At 34.2% G+C, this 13,254-nt stretch overlaps 1 protein-coding gene across 1 annotated transcript; it reads right to left on the bottom strand.

Moving 5' to 3' along the window:
- Positions 1-5,041: 5,041 nt before the first annotated feature.
- Positions 5,042-6,670, bottom strand: LOC149260684 (GDSL esterase/lipase At4g01130-like). Its single transcript, XM_089380467.1, has 4 exons — positions 6,406-6,670; positions 6,044-6,241; positions 5,528-5,968; positions 5,042-5,416 (listed from the first exon to the last, which is right to left on the bottom strand). Exons 1-4 carry the CDS (start codon positions 6,656-6,658, stop codon positions 5,154-5,156), a joined length of 1,155 nt encoding a protein of 384 aa, XP_089236593.1. The 5' UTR covers positions 6,659-6,670; the 3' UTR covers positions 5,042-5,153.
- Between the last annotated feature and the right edge of the window lie 6,584 nt (positions 6,671-13,254).

Raw genomic sequence — 13,254 nt, 5'->3', positions numbered from 1 at the left:
GATATACAAAATACCATGGGAAGAAAACCACCATGCCCAAAACCATATGCAAAATCCATGCACAAACCATTGGTAGGTCTGCCACCTAATATAGGGTAGAAAGTTTTTTCCCACGATGCTACCCTGGACCCTGTGCAGGGGGGCAACCGCCCCCTTACAAACCCCACCCCGCCACAAAGGGGGGGTTGGTCGCCCCCCTCTAACCCCTCGACTTCGTACCATGGGCTAGTCATGGAAATAATATAACATGCACCCAATAGTTCCCATAATTGTATGTATGACTACTTCATAGTCCTTCATCAACTTATTTAGGAGAGAGATAAGGTGATTTGTAAGTGTTCTTTCTACATCTTCTATTTTATCCCCTATAGGATTTTTTTGGGAGGTAATTTTTCCCTTTCCCCATCTTAGAAGGGAGTTAAGAAAATTTTTGGTGTTATAGTCTCCTTTCCCAATCAATTTAATCCATGATTTTTGTAGCCAAAAGATTTCTTCTTACATGTCTCTTTGGTAGTTTCTGGCATCCTTCATGTTAATATATGTAGATATACCATTGAGGAAGATAGCTTGATGCACAACTTGCACTTATTCCCAAAAATTTCTTTATTCCACAATTTAATCATAGTCTAGAGATTCTTCAATTTCTATTGGAGTTGATATATCTTTGTGCCATAATCATTATATTTCTCATGCTAATAGGTTGTTATATTCTAGAGGACATTGGTATGCTCCATATAAAGTATTTTAATGTGAAAAGGATTGGGTCATCACTTGAATAATCTTTCCCATGATAATAAAATGGGCCAGTGATATAAACCAATGAAGTGAAGGATCTTTGCTTGGTTAGTATGTCTCATTTGTAACACGACTTTGAAGACTAGGAAATGTTCCAAGTATACGTCAAGATGCTCCTCTATAATTGTTCCACATAGATAGTCCATTACTCATGGGTATGTTTATGAGGTATAATTGTTCATTGGTATTCCAAAAAGCTATTGATGCATGGAGGATCCAACCAATTGGATCAAGTCTAAAAATGATCACTTTAATGTTAAGCTTTGGAGACCATACATATTAGTTAATGCCCTTTTTATATAATTCCAAGGATCTTAGATTTGGCATGAATGACTCGAGGTGTAGTCATCTCGTCTTCCACTTGCACCTTCTTAGGGTTATAAAGAATCTATAGAGGCCCAAGGAACCATTTACCTCTACCATTATTACTTCATTGTTTTTCCAAATCTTCAAAGTAATTCTTGTCATGACTTCCTTATTGCACTTATTTTTCAACACCAAAATGTCGGGTTGCTCTTGGTGGATACTTTTCCACAGAAGACCATGTTTGAATATGGAATTTAGATGCGTAATATTCCATGATATGTCATCCATTTTAAACCTTAGGTTGAGATGGGAAGTACTTATTTGGGGTTTGATGGTCTTCCAAAATCTAGTAAGAGAGCTCTAGTTTCTTTAAGTATATTCACATTCCCTCTTCTTTTCGTTAATGATTATTTTATTTTAGATTTTTTGGAGGTTTATATTGACCCATAATCTCTCTATGTCCTTAACCTACTTAGAGAAATGCTCCCTTTAACTTTTTATTTTTATTTTTTCTTTAAATGACCTCCAGATGAATCTATTCAAGTTTTCCTTCCAAGACATCACTTAGTACTTATTCTTCATGGATTTCCACTAGACCTGAAAGTTGTAATACTTGTCTAAGTGATCCATTTCATGCATTCCCTAGTTTGCATCTAAAGGATTTGGGATCTCCTACATTTGAACTTCTCCTTATTTTCATTTTTCTTTTCATCTAGCTATCAAGAATTCATATTCACTATAGATCTCCTCTTTCATCCCCATTGGATAATTTAGAATCATTGGGTTCTCCTTCCACCTTCTTGGCCAGGATTTGAAAACTATTTTTTGTTCTTCCCCTCTTGTGGTATACTCACTTTATTGTGTTTCTTAACTCCTTTTCCTTTTATCTAAATGTTTGTAAACCCCACATTGTCTTTTTGATTCTTCCCTTTCCTTATTGTGCTCTATACATTCAAAGGGGATTCACTAAATAAATGACCATGTTGATGACACTTCCAACACTTTAATGGTATATGTTTGTAACCCAATGTTTAAACTTATTCATTGTCTTCGTAACATATATTTATTAATTTAAAAAATCAATCCAACACATTTATATAGACACAAATTATGGCATACAAGGTGAATTTTCCCATCTTAGTGCATTTTCTAATCTTAAGAAGTTTTCTTCATCCTAAAATTGTTATGATGAGGAATACATTTAGGCCTATAATAGGTCTATGTGAAATATTCCTTGCTTAGTGAGAATCACTATATCTAGTATTGAAGGTGCAATTCAACTAAATTAATAGAAGTATCCTCCCTCCTCAAATACTCTCTCCCTATTCATTGTGCTTGCAAATATTACTTTGAAAATTCCTTTAAAACCTAATTTCATATTAATAAATCCTTTGGGTTTCCATCACACATTTTTTTCTAGGTGTACTCTTTTAGAGGGCCATAAGCCCTAAAATTCTTAATAACAATGTGGTCTCTTGTAAGCTAAATGTAGTTGCCTATACATTGGAATGTGATTTTACACCTTATATTAACCATTACTTTGGCTAGATAGACATTTTGTAGTTACACAACAATACTTTTGCTAATTGGATCTAATGCATCTTGAATATCAATTGCCTCAACTCCTTCACCAAGCCCCTGATTCCCTACTTATTTGGGTAAAGCCCAAATCTTCAACGACCATTTGTGTATACTATTTTGACTTAATCTTCGTCCTAACCCTTTCTTATTCATTATTTCTAGTTCTCTCACCTTTCTACCCTCTTATTTCCTCTTAATTTTTTTCTTAGTTGATACCTCATGCCCCTCCATGCCCCTCCATAGCCTAATTACCTAAAATGTTGTATCACTTAATCCAAGTTACTACCTTCATACTACTCACCTATTCTTAGAAAACCTAATTGTTTTGCTATGTCATATTGCCCACCATTTTTCGTCTATGTAAAGACTACGTTTCATATCAATATCATCAAAAGATTGATATTAATCAAACAAGGAATTTCCAAATTATTACTGATCTTTTTGGCTGTTCTTAAGCTCTTTTAAATAACAATTTGCAAGAAAACACCGGAACTAGAATGAAATGGAATGAACCAGGGAACAAAGCAAGAAAAAGATTGTGATGGAAACCAATAAATGATTTACCTGGAAACCAATAAATGATTTACATTTGCATTCATAAATAGGAATTCCCACATTAAATGATAATGGGATTCCCATCGTTAACTAAAAAAATCAAGTCTCACATAAAACGTCCCCTCAATAATGTTATAAATGTTACATGATTGTCCTTCTTTGCATGAATCTAAGATAGGCATGATATCATGACATGGGCTGTTTCACCACTTGATGTCAAAACCTTTTACAATATTAAGCACATAGACACGGATTATTGCATGCTTATCGGTACTTTGTTATCAAAGATTCATATTTTCATTAAACACCTCCGATTTATCTATCATGGGATACTTTGTTATCAAAGATTCAAATTTTCTTTAAACACCTCTAATTTTTCTAATATATGCTTCCACCGTTTATTACTTTTTAAAACTTTTTAACTCTGAGATGCATGGTTTTACCTTTCAACAATTCGTAAACAAGTTCTAAAATTTTGATTACCTAAAAAAATCGATCACTTGGCATTCTCGTAATTTTTTTTTGAGAAACCTATAATAATGAAATGAGAATTTTTGTCTTTACTAAAGTTAAAATCTTAATCTATATAATAACCTAGAGTGATGAAATGAGATTATTTGTCTGTAAATTGTACCTTGCTTTACAATTGAGACAACAAGCTCACTAGACTATAAATCTTACCAATATCTCGTTCCTCATTTAAACTAGATTAGGTTTTGTTTGTAATGTCAAAAATTATATAAAATTAGTTCTCAAAATGTGAAACTAATAAATCACATGTCAACTCTTATTACATGTAAAATATTACATGAAATTGGAATACTTACAAAACTAAATCCCAACTCTTATTATGTGTTAAATGTTACATGAAACTAAAATACTTACATAACTAAAATGTTGTGTGTTGCCTGTGAAATGTTACATGAAATTGGAATTGGAATAGCTACAAAAATAAAATGTTGATCGACAAAATTAAGTTGGTATGGGATAATTTTATCAAAATAAATATTAATTAATATAACATAGTTACAAATATTTGTGTGAGTTAAACCTTTTCAAAGTAAATAACAATAAGTAATTTTGATATATAAACCAACATAGCTTCATCCTAATTCACGACATATAGAGCCACAAGAGACATTTAAATCTCTCGGAGTGAAAAACTCTTTTTCTAGTTTATAATATTTTTAAACATAAAATGACACTATATCTTATACAAAATCAACTATTTTATCTAAAATAATACTCCATAATTATACACTAGATCACTCTATATAGATATCTATATAGACTCATACATTTAGAAATTTTGACTTCCCTCTACATAATCTTGGAATTGTTTAATTTTCGTTGCTTCTTTGTCAAGATAAATAATTATTTATCCCAGAGTAGGTATAACTATATTCGTGAAATCGTGAAATCCATAATGTAATCCTGAAAATACTCATTTGTTTTTGTAGGCACATTTTTTTTGGTGGACTATCCAAGAGTAGTTATAACTATATTCGTGAAATCCATAATGTAATCCTGAAAATACTCAGTTGTTTTTGCCAGACACATTTTTTTTGCCAACTGTATACATTTCATTTAATTTTTACAATCAGTAAACGCTGGAAAAGATTGAAATCGAAGAGGAAATCCCAATCCTGATAGATTGGGCACTTTATTTATTTATTTCTCAATTGAACAATGAACGGACAAATTGAATAGGGAATCCTCTAGAAAAGAGAAGATTTCAAGGAACTTTATGCATGCAGTCCTCGTCACGGCTGCTCAGCACAAATTAATGCTCAGGCTGATTGTAGATGGATGATCTGTACTATAGATAGAGATTACATAAGAATTATAATATAGCTGCCAGAAATGAATATTTGAATTATTATTTATCCCCCTTCTCCTCAGTTCCTCTAATGATTTCAGATGATTTTGATATCACAGAAGCTAGCGAGGGAAAACGATGGTTCAAAGTATTTTCCACTCAAAATGTGTTTGGTGAGGAGTCTATTGGCCTCGTCAGTCCAGTGGACTCCATCCCAACTGATGTAGGATGATGGATCGGAGCAGGACACGGCCTTCACAGTGTGGCCATTGAGGATTCCACTGGTTCCGCACTGTATGTTGTACCTGTAGTTGTACTTGCCTCCAATTCCGCAGCATGCTGTAGTGGTGGCCTTGAAACCTGCATTTATAGATATATAGTATGCATCCATCATTTCATCTAATAGTTCGAATATACAGAAAATACCCAGTACAGAATGGATAAGTATAAGCTGTATAGAAAATAGAATACCATATTTAGAGGGATTGGCGAAGAAATCGTAGATAATGTCGTATGTATTGACGTAGATGATGGTGGCGTCTTTGAGTTGTTTGCGGAGGGAGGAGAGCTCAGCCCTGAGGAGTGTGTTGTAATGGAGAACTGCGTCATTGTAGGAGATGGAGCAACCGTGCTTGTCGAAGTCGTTGGAAGAATGGGGGAAGTAAGTGAGCCAGAAGGGCCCGCATCCTTGGGGGGCCACGTCCCTCACAAGAAAATTCCTGGCTCCCTCATCGTACAGAGCCTGCACAGCTCCTCCAATAGACTTTGCAATCTTTGGAAGAACTGTCGCCTTCACCTGGGCAGTTGTTTGGTTGAGAGTCATGTATGCGTAGCTGAAGTCGTTTCCCCCGATCTCTATGGTGTATAGCCCGCTCTTGAATGCTCCAGCACTTGGAAGATAACTCAGAGGACCTGCCATTCAATTAAATTCAGTACCCAGAATTATTACTTAGATTTAGAATTAATACATTATGATTAATTACCTACCGTGTGCTTTGATGCTAGCTAGAACCTGTTGCTTAAAGACCTTAAACTGATTGATCTGAACCGTGAGAGAGATGGGAGCAATGAAAGAATCAGTGCCACGAGCAGTGGCACCTGCCGCAGCAAAGTTGGCGCCATGCCCGAAATTTGAAGCCACGGACTGCAAATATGGACTCAGAAATGGCATTCCTAGCGCCTTGGCTGCAACATCGACCGTGTTCAACATAATGAAATTCGTTAAACGTCCTAATCAGTACCTATAGAGTATAGTATACTTATCTAAACGTCCTAATCAGTACGTATGAGGGTATAATATACTTATCAAGCAAGGCAGATAAAATAGATGAAAATAACTGAAGACATACCAAAGAAATCTACGGAGAGCCTTCCGTCGCCGTATCTGGCTGTGGGCCGACCGAAGAAGGTTTCTCCATAGGGCCGATTCTCTGCAAGCTCGTTGTAGGGGAACACAAAGTGAATGGCACCCGTATCGGAGGTTGAGTCCCCAAAATTAAACATGGCCGGGTAATTACAGCGAGCATGAGATACTATTGGAAGAATAGCCATCGCTGCAAGTATGCCCACTAAGAAATATTTACTCAGGCGTTGCACCTCCATTATGTATTCAAAAACAGGTCCAATTAGTATGCGCAGTCGAGACCAGGTATGCAATGGATCACAAAGAGATAAATGCAGTTAGGAAAGAGAAACTCTTCTGCAATGAACAATGGCGTGTTTGATGCCTATAAATATAATAATTATCGCGTTCCGATGTTCGGAGCCGACGTTCGTTGGATAGTGAACGTCGAGAGCATCTTCCAGTGCAGCCTCCGCATCATCACGGGGCGTCGGTTACGGTGGTGGGCTTAAAAATTGCATAAAGTTTGGAAGCCTCGTCGACACCGGGACATTTTTCAGGTTTACGTAATTTGAATTGAGAATGAATGACAAAGAAAGTTTCATAAAGAAAGCAAAACGCCCAGTTGCATGAGATTCAACGAGACATTATTTGCTATATAAAAGTGCTCTTCCTCACCAAATTCCAGTTGTATGAGATTCAAGTGGACATTATTTGTAATATAGAAGTATTTTTTCTCACCAATTTCATGTGCAGATTCTTGGAATGCATGTGCATAGACCAACTGAACCGGGTGGACTGATAGAGGTAGGTTATTCGCATTTTGTCTTAAGTTTATCTACCATGGATCCTCATGGACAGGTGAGGTCAGTGATAGGTGTAGAAATAAGCTTTAGACCGATCTTGTAAAGCCATAAATATTCCCGAATGACATTCTTGCACGCTATTGATCTATAGGGCCTGGGGATTTGCATCACTACTTTGTTTATGGCCAGTTCTTCATTGAGATGCTCAAATAATCATATTTAAATTTGTAATAACATTATATCATAAATTTTCATGTCAGATTGTGTGTGTTTTTTCTCAAATCTCTGTCATGAGAGTGAAATGTTGGCAGTTATGGTAAATCTAAGATCGCCTGGCTAATGTTACATGGTCAACCCGCAATTTTAGATTCCATCTTACTGGAATTTTAATAATCGTGGCCATAGATAACGTTGAGAAGATGATATTTTAATTCAATTCAAACACGAGATTAATGTCAGATATGCATGTGAGTTATGAGATTAACCAGACGTGCCTAAATAATCCTTGTCAATGATTAATTAAGTCATTTTCCACTGACATGTTATTTGAATAAGCTTTTCTTAGGGGCAAGAGTGAGATGTACACTCTTTGTGGGGTCATTGTATCATTTAAATACCAAATGTCTGGCCATTAAAACTATCGTCATGTTTACTTGAAAAAGTTGAAAGAAAATCATTTATTTGAAAAGAAAAAGCTTTTGCTCAGTTCAAGAGTGAGATTTTGTTCTGTTCAAGAGTGAGTTGTGGACTCTTTGATGAGTCATTGTGTCATCCAAATACAGGTTTTTTCTATTAGAATAACTTGAATAAGTTAAAAGAACAAACTTTTAGTTCAATTTAGATGCAGTTTATTCCATTTTAATTTACTTTTGGAGGTTTGGTTCTGTGTGTATTTATTTAAGCTAATTAATTTTGGAAGTTTGGTAATGTGTTTATTTGTTTAAGTTTTTAACATTCTTTACGTGTAGTTGTTTATAATTTGATTTATTTTTAATTAATGACATAGTATTTAAATGTTTTATGTAATGTTTTTATTATTGGAATCTTGTTGTATTTTTTTAATTATTTAAATAATATGTATATATAAATTAAATGTTTTAATTTTATTTTGGAGTGTTAGGATTGTGTATATTTTATTAGTTGGGTATGTTGAAAGTCAAATTTTCTTTTTTAATTATAGAGAAAATCATTCAATGTAAGTCTTACTTTGACTTGTTATCTTTTAGTGTAATGATTTCCATTTGTATGTGGGTTCAATTGCCATGGAATGGATGGTTTAGAAGAAGATTTTCATATTAAACTTGTTTTAAATCTTAAATGAAAACTTATTTAATTATGCAAATGCAATTTTATATTTAATTATAAATTAATAATAGCAAGAGAATGATTACAAACACATAATTTATTAATAGAAAACAAAAACAAATTTATTACTCACCACAATAAACTATATTGACATATTCAAATAAGGGGAATAATTGCAATGTGGCATAGTCCTTGCCTCTAGTGTTATTTAATTGATCTTTTTGCATAAAGCTTTTCTCATAATGGAGGCTATGTTCGTACTCTACTTCATACTCTATAATGCCTTTTGGTAATCCGCATTATGAAATGATAAATATTTTGGCATTAAAATATTTTATTGTATATATTTTAGTAAGAAATTGACATATACGATACTATTGGTGACATTTTAAGTGTAAATTATGTTTATCTTCATATCTTTGAATATCTTTTCTTATTTCCGAATATGTTTCAAATTATGCATATGTGCAAAAGTACAGAAGAACTCTATTGTACGGAGAGGTTTGCATTGTGTTCACATGTTTCTCTCAACCCATGCATGTCCTACACTGCTTGCTCAACACAATGACATCTACATAGGTTCTTTTGTGAACTTTATATCTGGACACACAACCTTATTGTGTGGAAAGGTACACATTTCGTCCACATTTTTATCTCATCCCATGCTTGGTCCACAGTGCTTGCTCTGCACAACTTCTTTCATACACGCTATATCTAGACATGCTTCCTCCACACACACTCTAGGGCTAGACTCCACTGGAGTGAATAACTATTTTAGTAAATGATTGACACATACAAATTTATTGCTAATATTTTAATTGTAAATAATGATTTTTTTTGTATTTTCAAATATTTCAAATAACTCCTTCTTTAGGCTCTTGTGCGGGTATCTCCATAGCTTGCACTAACTGCTAATGTTATTGTTAATGTTTTAGTTATAAATAATGCATATTAGTAGTCAATTGAGTAAACGTTGTGTCGAGTGCACACAAATTTGAGTACAAAAGCACATTTCATTGAGCAGAAGTTTTGTTTATAAGACATGCAAAAGTGCGAAGAATGTTCATTCCATGGAAGAAGCTTTCAAGTTTTCAATGTGTGGATAATAAAATTGTTTATGTTTATATTATTCATAATATTTTAATTGTAAATAATGTATGCTACTGCTATTTAAGTGATTTTGTACAAAACCACATTAATGTTGAATGTGGTTATGGTTGTGAGTGCAAATTTCAACCACATTTCTGTCTTAGACCATGCTTGTTCTACATTGTTTGCTCCTCACAATGACATCTGCACAACTTCCTCCGAAGATGCTATATTTGGACACACTTCCTCCACACATGCTATGGGCTAGACTCCACCAGAGCAAGTAGCTATTTTAGTAAGAAGTTGATGTATACAAAGTTATTGGTAATATTTTAATTGTAAATACTATTTGTTTTTGTATTTTTGAATATTTCAAATATTTATTTGTTTAGTCTCTTGTGCGAAAGTGATTTTTGTGTAGATGTCTGCACTTTTCATAAATGCTTTTATTGCTAATACTTTAGTTATAGATAATGCATATTAGTACTCAAGTGAGTAAAATTTGTGCAGAGTGCACACAAATTTGTGTATAAAACCACATTTCATTGAGCAGAAGCTTTGTTATAGGACATGCAAAACTGCAAAAAATATTCATTGTGCGGAAGAAGCTTTTAAGTTTCCATTGTGTGAATAATAATATTGTTTATGCACATATTATTGATAATATTTTAATTATAAATAATGTATACTAGTACAATTTAAGTGATTTTGTTCAAAACTACTTTTCATTGAATGGAAGCATTGTTTTTGGGATGTGCAGAGGAAGCTTTCAGGCTTTGATTGTACAGATCGTTACATTTGGCATTGGAGGTTTTCATTGCTAATATTTTAGTATGAAAACATAATCCATATTTGACTTAGAATAATGCATACAATAAAATATAGGTAATATTAGTTTGTTGGTTGTTGAGATATTTTCTCAATAATAAATTACTTGGTTTACAAAATTTTGGATCTCATAAGCATTATTTACATGGCTTGTAATTTGGATTTGAAAGTAATACATATGAATAGTTTTGTGCGCTTCATGATTATTCCTCCAATTTTTAATTTGTTATCAGAACTTGTTCCGGCTTAATTCCCTTATGGGAAGGCCAGGAGGATGTGAGCGGCATGAGGGCTAATCCTTTGTACATATTTAGGTTTGTGCAATTTTTTCTCTTTTAAGTGTGTTGGTGTGTTCTGTATACGTGTTTGTGCATTGCAACTATGGGCTGAATCTCTGTGTAAACCCAAGAGGGAGATGGAAGTACTCTGTTTCACTAACATAGTGATATTTTTCATTTCCTTTGCGTCGGATTTGAGTGTGGCTATTTTGCATATTGTTGTGTGCGATTGTGGAAAGGAATTGCCCATCATTGAAAAACATTTGCACAGGAAGGATGTCGATGCGCTTTGGATTGAAGGGGGGCCGCATTGCGAAGAGGGGCATCATCATAGGATACTGTCGCTTCCCAAATCACATAACTTCCTAGAGACAATGTAAGTGTTTCCCTAGTCTTGCTGACAATCATTCGAAAATTCAACCCATGAATTGTAGCCACCATTCTTGGAAACAACATGTGCTTCTGTTCCTGGAGTACATGGCATATGAAAACGTTTTGGATAAGGCAAGATTTATGAATGAATGTTTCCTTTGTAGTTATGTCCCTGGGAAGAAAGCGTTCAAGGTTGTCTACTCCATAGAAATAAAGTTTGTCTATGTAGTATTCAAGATTCGTTGAATGAGGTTGAAGATCAGAGTTGTACTTGTTATATTGCTTGGGTTGAGAGCGTACATATGCTAAAGACACCATCGCACATGGCATTGCAAATCACAACTTCATTCTTAGGCATAGTGAACACAAATCACTGCTATACTTATTGATAGATTAATATCGATGTAGTGTTTTCTTCTCTGCAAAGACATCATTCATGAAAAGTATCATTTTTTGGGACTGAGAGTGGAGAAATCTATTGCCCATACAGTTCAAAGAAAGTAAGAAGGCGAGAGTAGTGCCCATGTGATGGAGAATTGAGAGTCTTGGAATTCTTGCGCAATCATTCCATTTCCCACTGGTTTGGTTTACAGATTTAAGAGGGAGCTACAGTAAGAGAGGTCGCCAAGAAGTTTAGGTTTGTTACTAGGTGGTTCACCTATGAAGATTTCTCATGGCAGAGCAGTGATGATGGAGTCAGAGTTCACAAAGGAGTGGAGGGGAGCCACGTAATACATCTTTAAAGGTTTCTGCAGCTCAGTTTGTTGAGAAAATAGTGTGTGAGTTCATGTTTGTGTATTGGTGTTATAACTTTACAAATTATGAAATTATTAAGTGATGTGGGTTTGAGATGTAGTGGTGTTTATAATGGAGAATTAATTAATGAATAGATTATAATACTTTAAATTAGTGGTTCTCGATGTTCTTTGGTGCTCAGAGAATGCATCACTAATTTGATTGTGTGATTTTGTTATACATTGATGGGTCTTGTTGTGCTTTGAGCATCAAGAGCATCAGTTAGACCTTAATTTTATGAGATCCATGTGTGTGAGACAGATGCAATTGTATGGTAAAATTTTGAACACATTCAGTACCGAGAGAATGAACCTAGATAATCGTCAGACACAACAAGTTGCGTCGTCTGATAGATGGGAGCTTGTCCATGGGATGGTTCATTACTTGGCTACCTTTTTTACAATTGTGAGCTGTGTAATTTGGTAGAATAAAGTATGTCAACAGTGTTGATCATTAAAGCTTGTCAAATATGGTTAGAGGCACTTGTGTTTTAAATGGAGATCAAGTGACGGCTTGAAAATGAGGTGGTGAAGAAAGAGAGGGTTTTGCAAGATTCTAGAGTCGATATGAGTGTAGATTAAAACCAGTCAGACAAATGTGACTATATGTGAACTATAATTTATGTTTTTTGTATTAACTTTTGTAATGATGTAATGTAAGAATTAATGGGGTGACTTGGAATAATTCCTACAATAGTATGTAGGTAATATTAGTTTGTTGGTTATGGAGATATTATCTAAAAAATAATTTACTTGGTTTGGAAATTGTTGGATCTCATAAGCACTATTTATGTGGCTTGTAATTTGGCTTTAAAGGTAATATATACAAATAGTTTTGTGTGCATCATGATTGTTCCTCTATTTTAAAACTATTTTCTATATTAATGATAATATTTTCGCTATAAATAATGCACGCTATTGCTATTTAATTGATTAGTTGTATGGAGAAAGATTTGAAGTCTTCATTGTGTGGATGTTCAAACTTCGCATTGCAAGTTTTTAAATTGTAGTAATAAAAGACTTCATTTGACTTGTGCCTTAGTCAAATGGAGAAATATGAATTTCCACTTTAGTAGGATGAGTTTTCAGATAGTTAGCAGGAGTGACATTGCCAAGTCACTTAGTTAAGTCAGTCAATTCGAGTTTGTGGGAAATAAGTAGAGTTGTGGATGAGTTTATTGCTAAGATCTAGCTATCTAATGGAGTTATTATTTAACGAAATTTAGTTATATGAGCTATAATCTAGAAAAGAGTCATTTTGAGTTCGGTTGAGTAGTTGTAAATGTTGTTAACTCACTGATCTCTTTGCTAACTAGTCAATTTATTAAAAGTAACCCTAGTCATGCATGCAATTTGAATTACCCAGTTGAGTGGAGGAGAAATG

Source organism: Pinus tabuliformis, chromosome 6, assembly GCF_031772625.1.
Source record: "Pinus tabuliformis cultivar Carrire ecotype Pingquan chromosome 6, CPIR1, whole genome shotgun sequence".
NCBI lineage: Eukaryota > Viridiplantae > Streptophyta > Pinopsida > Pinales > Pinaceae > Pinus > Pinus tabuliformis.
The sequence above is the reverse complement of the archived record's forward strand: the minus strand, read 5'-3'. Positions and strand labels throughout refer to the sequence as shown.

Bases quoted from the DNA above. Each gene is read 5' to 3' on its own strand.
- LOC149260684 (XM_089380467.1), bottom strand. From the start codon at position 6,658: ATGGAGGTGCAACGCCTGAGTAAATATTTCTTAGTGGGCATACTTGCA. The intron at 5,969-6,043 runs GTAGGTAATTAA...ATTGAATGGCAG, and splicing joins AGCTAGCATCAAAGCACACG to GTCCTCTGAGTTATCTTCCA. The intron at 5,417-5,527 runs GTATTCTATTTT...CTATAAATGCAG, and splicing joins CGCCAATCCCTCTAAATATG to GTTTCAAGGCCACCACTACA.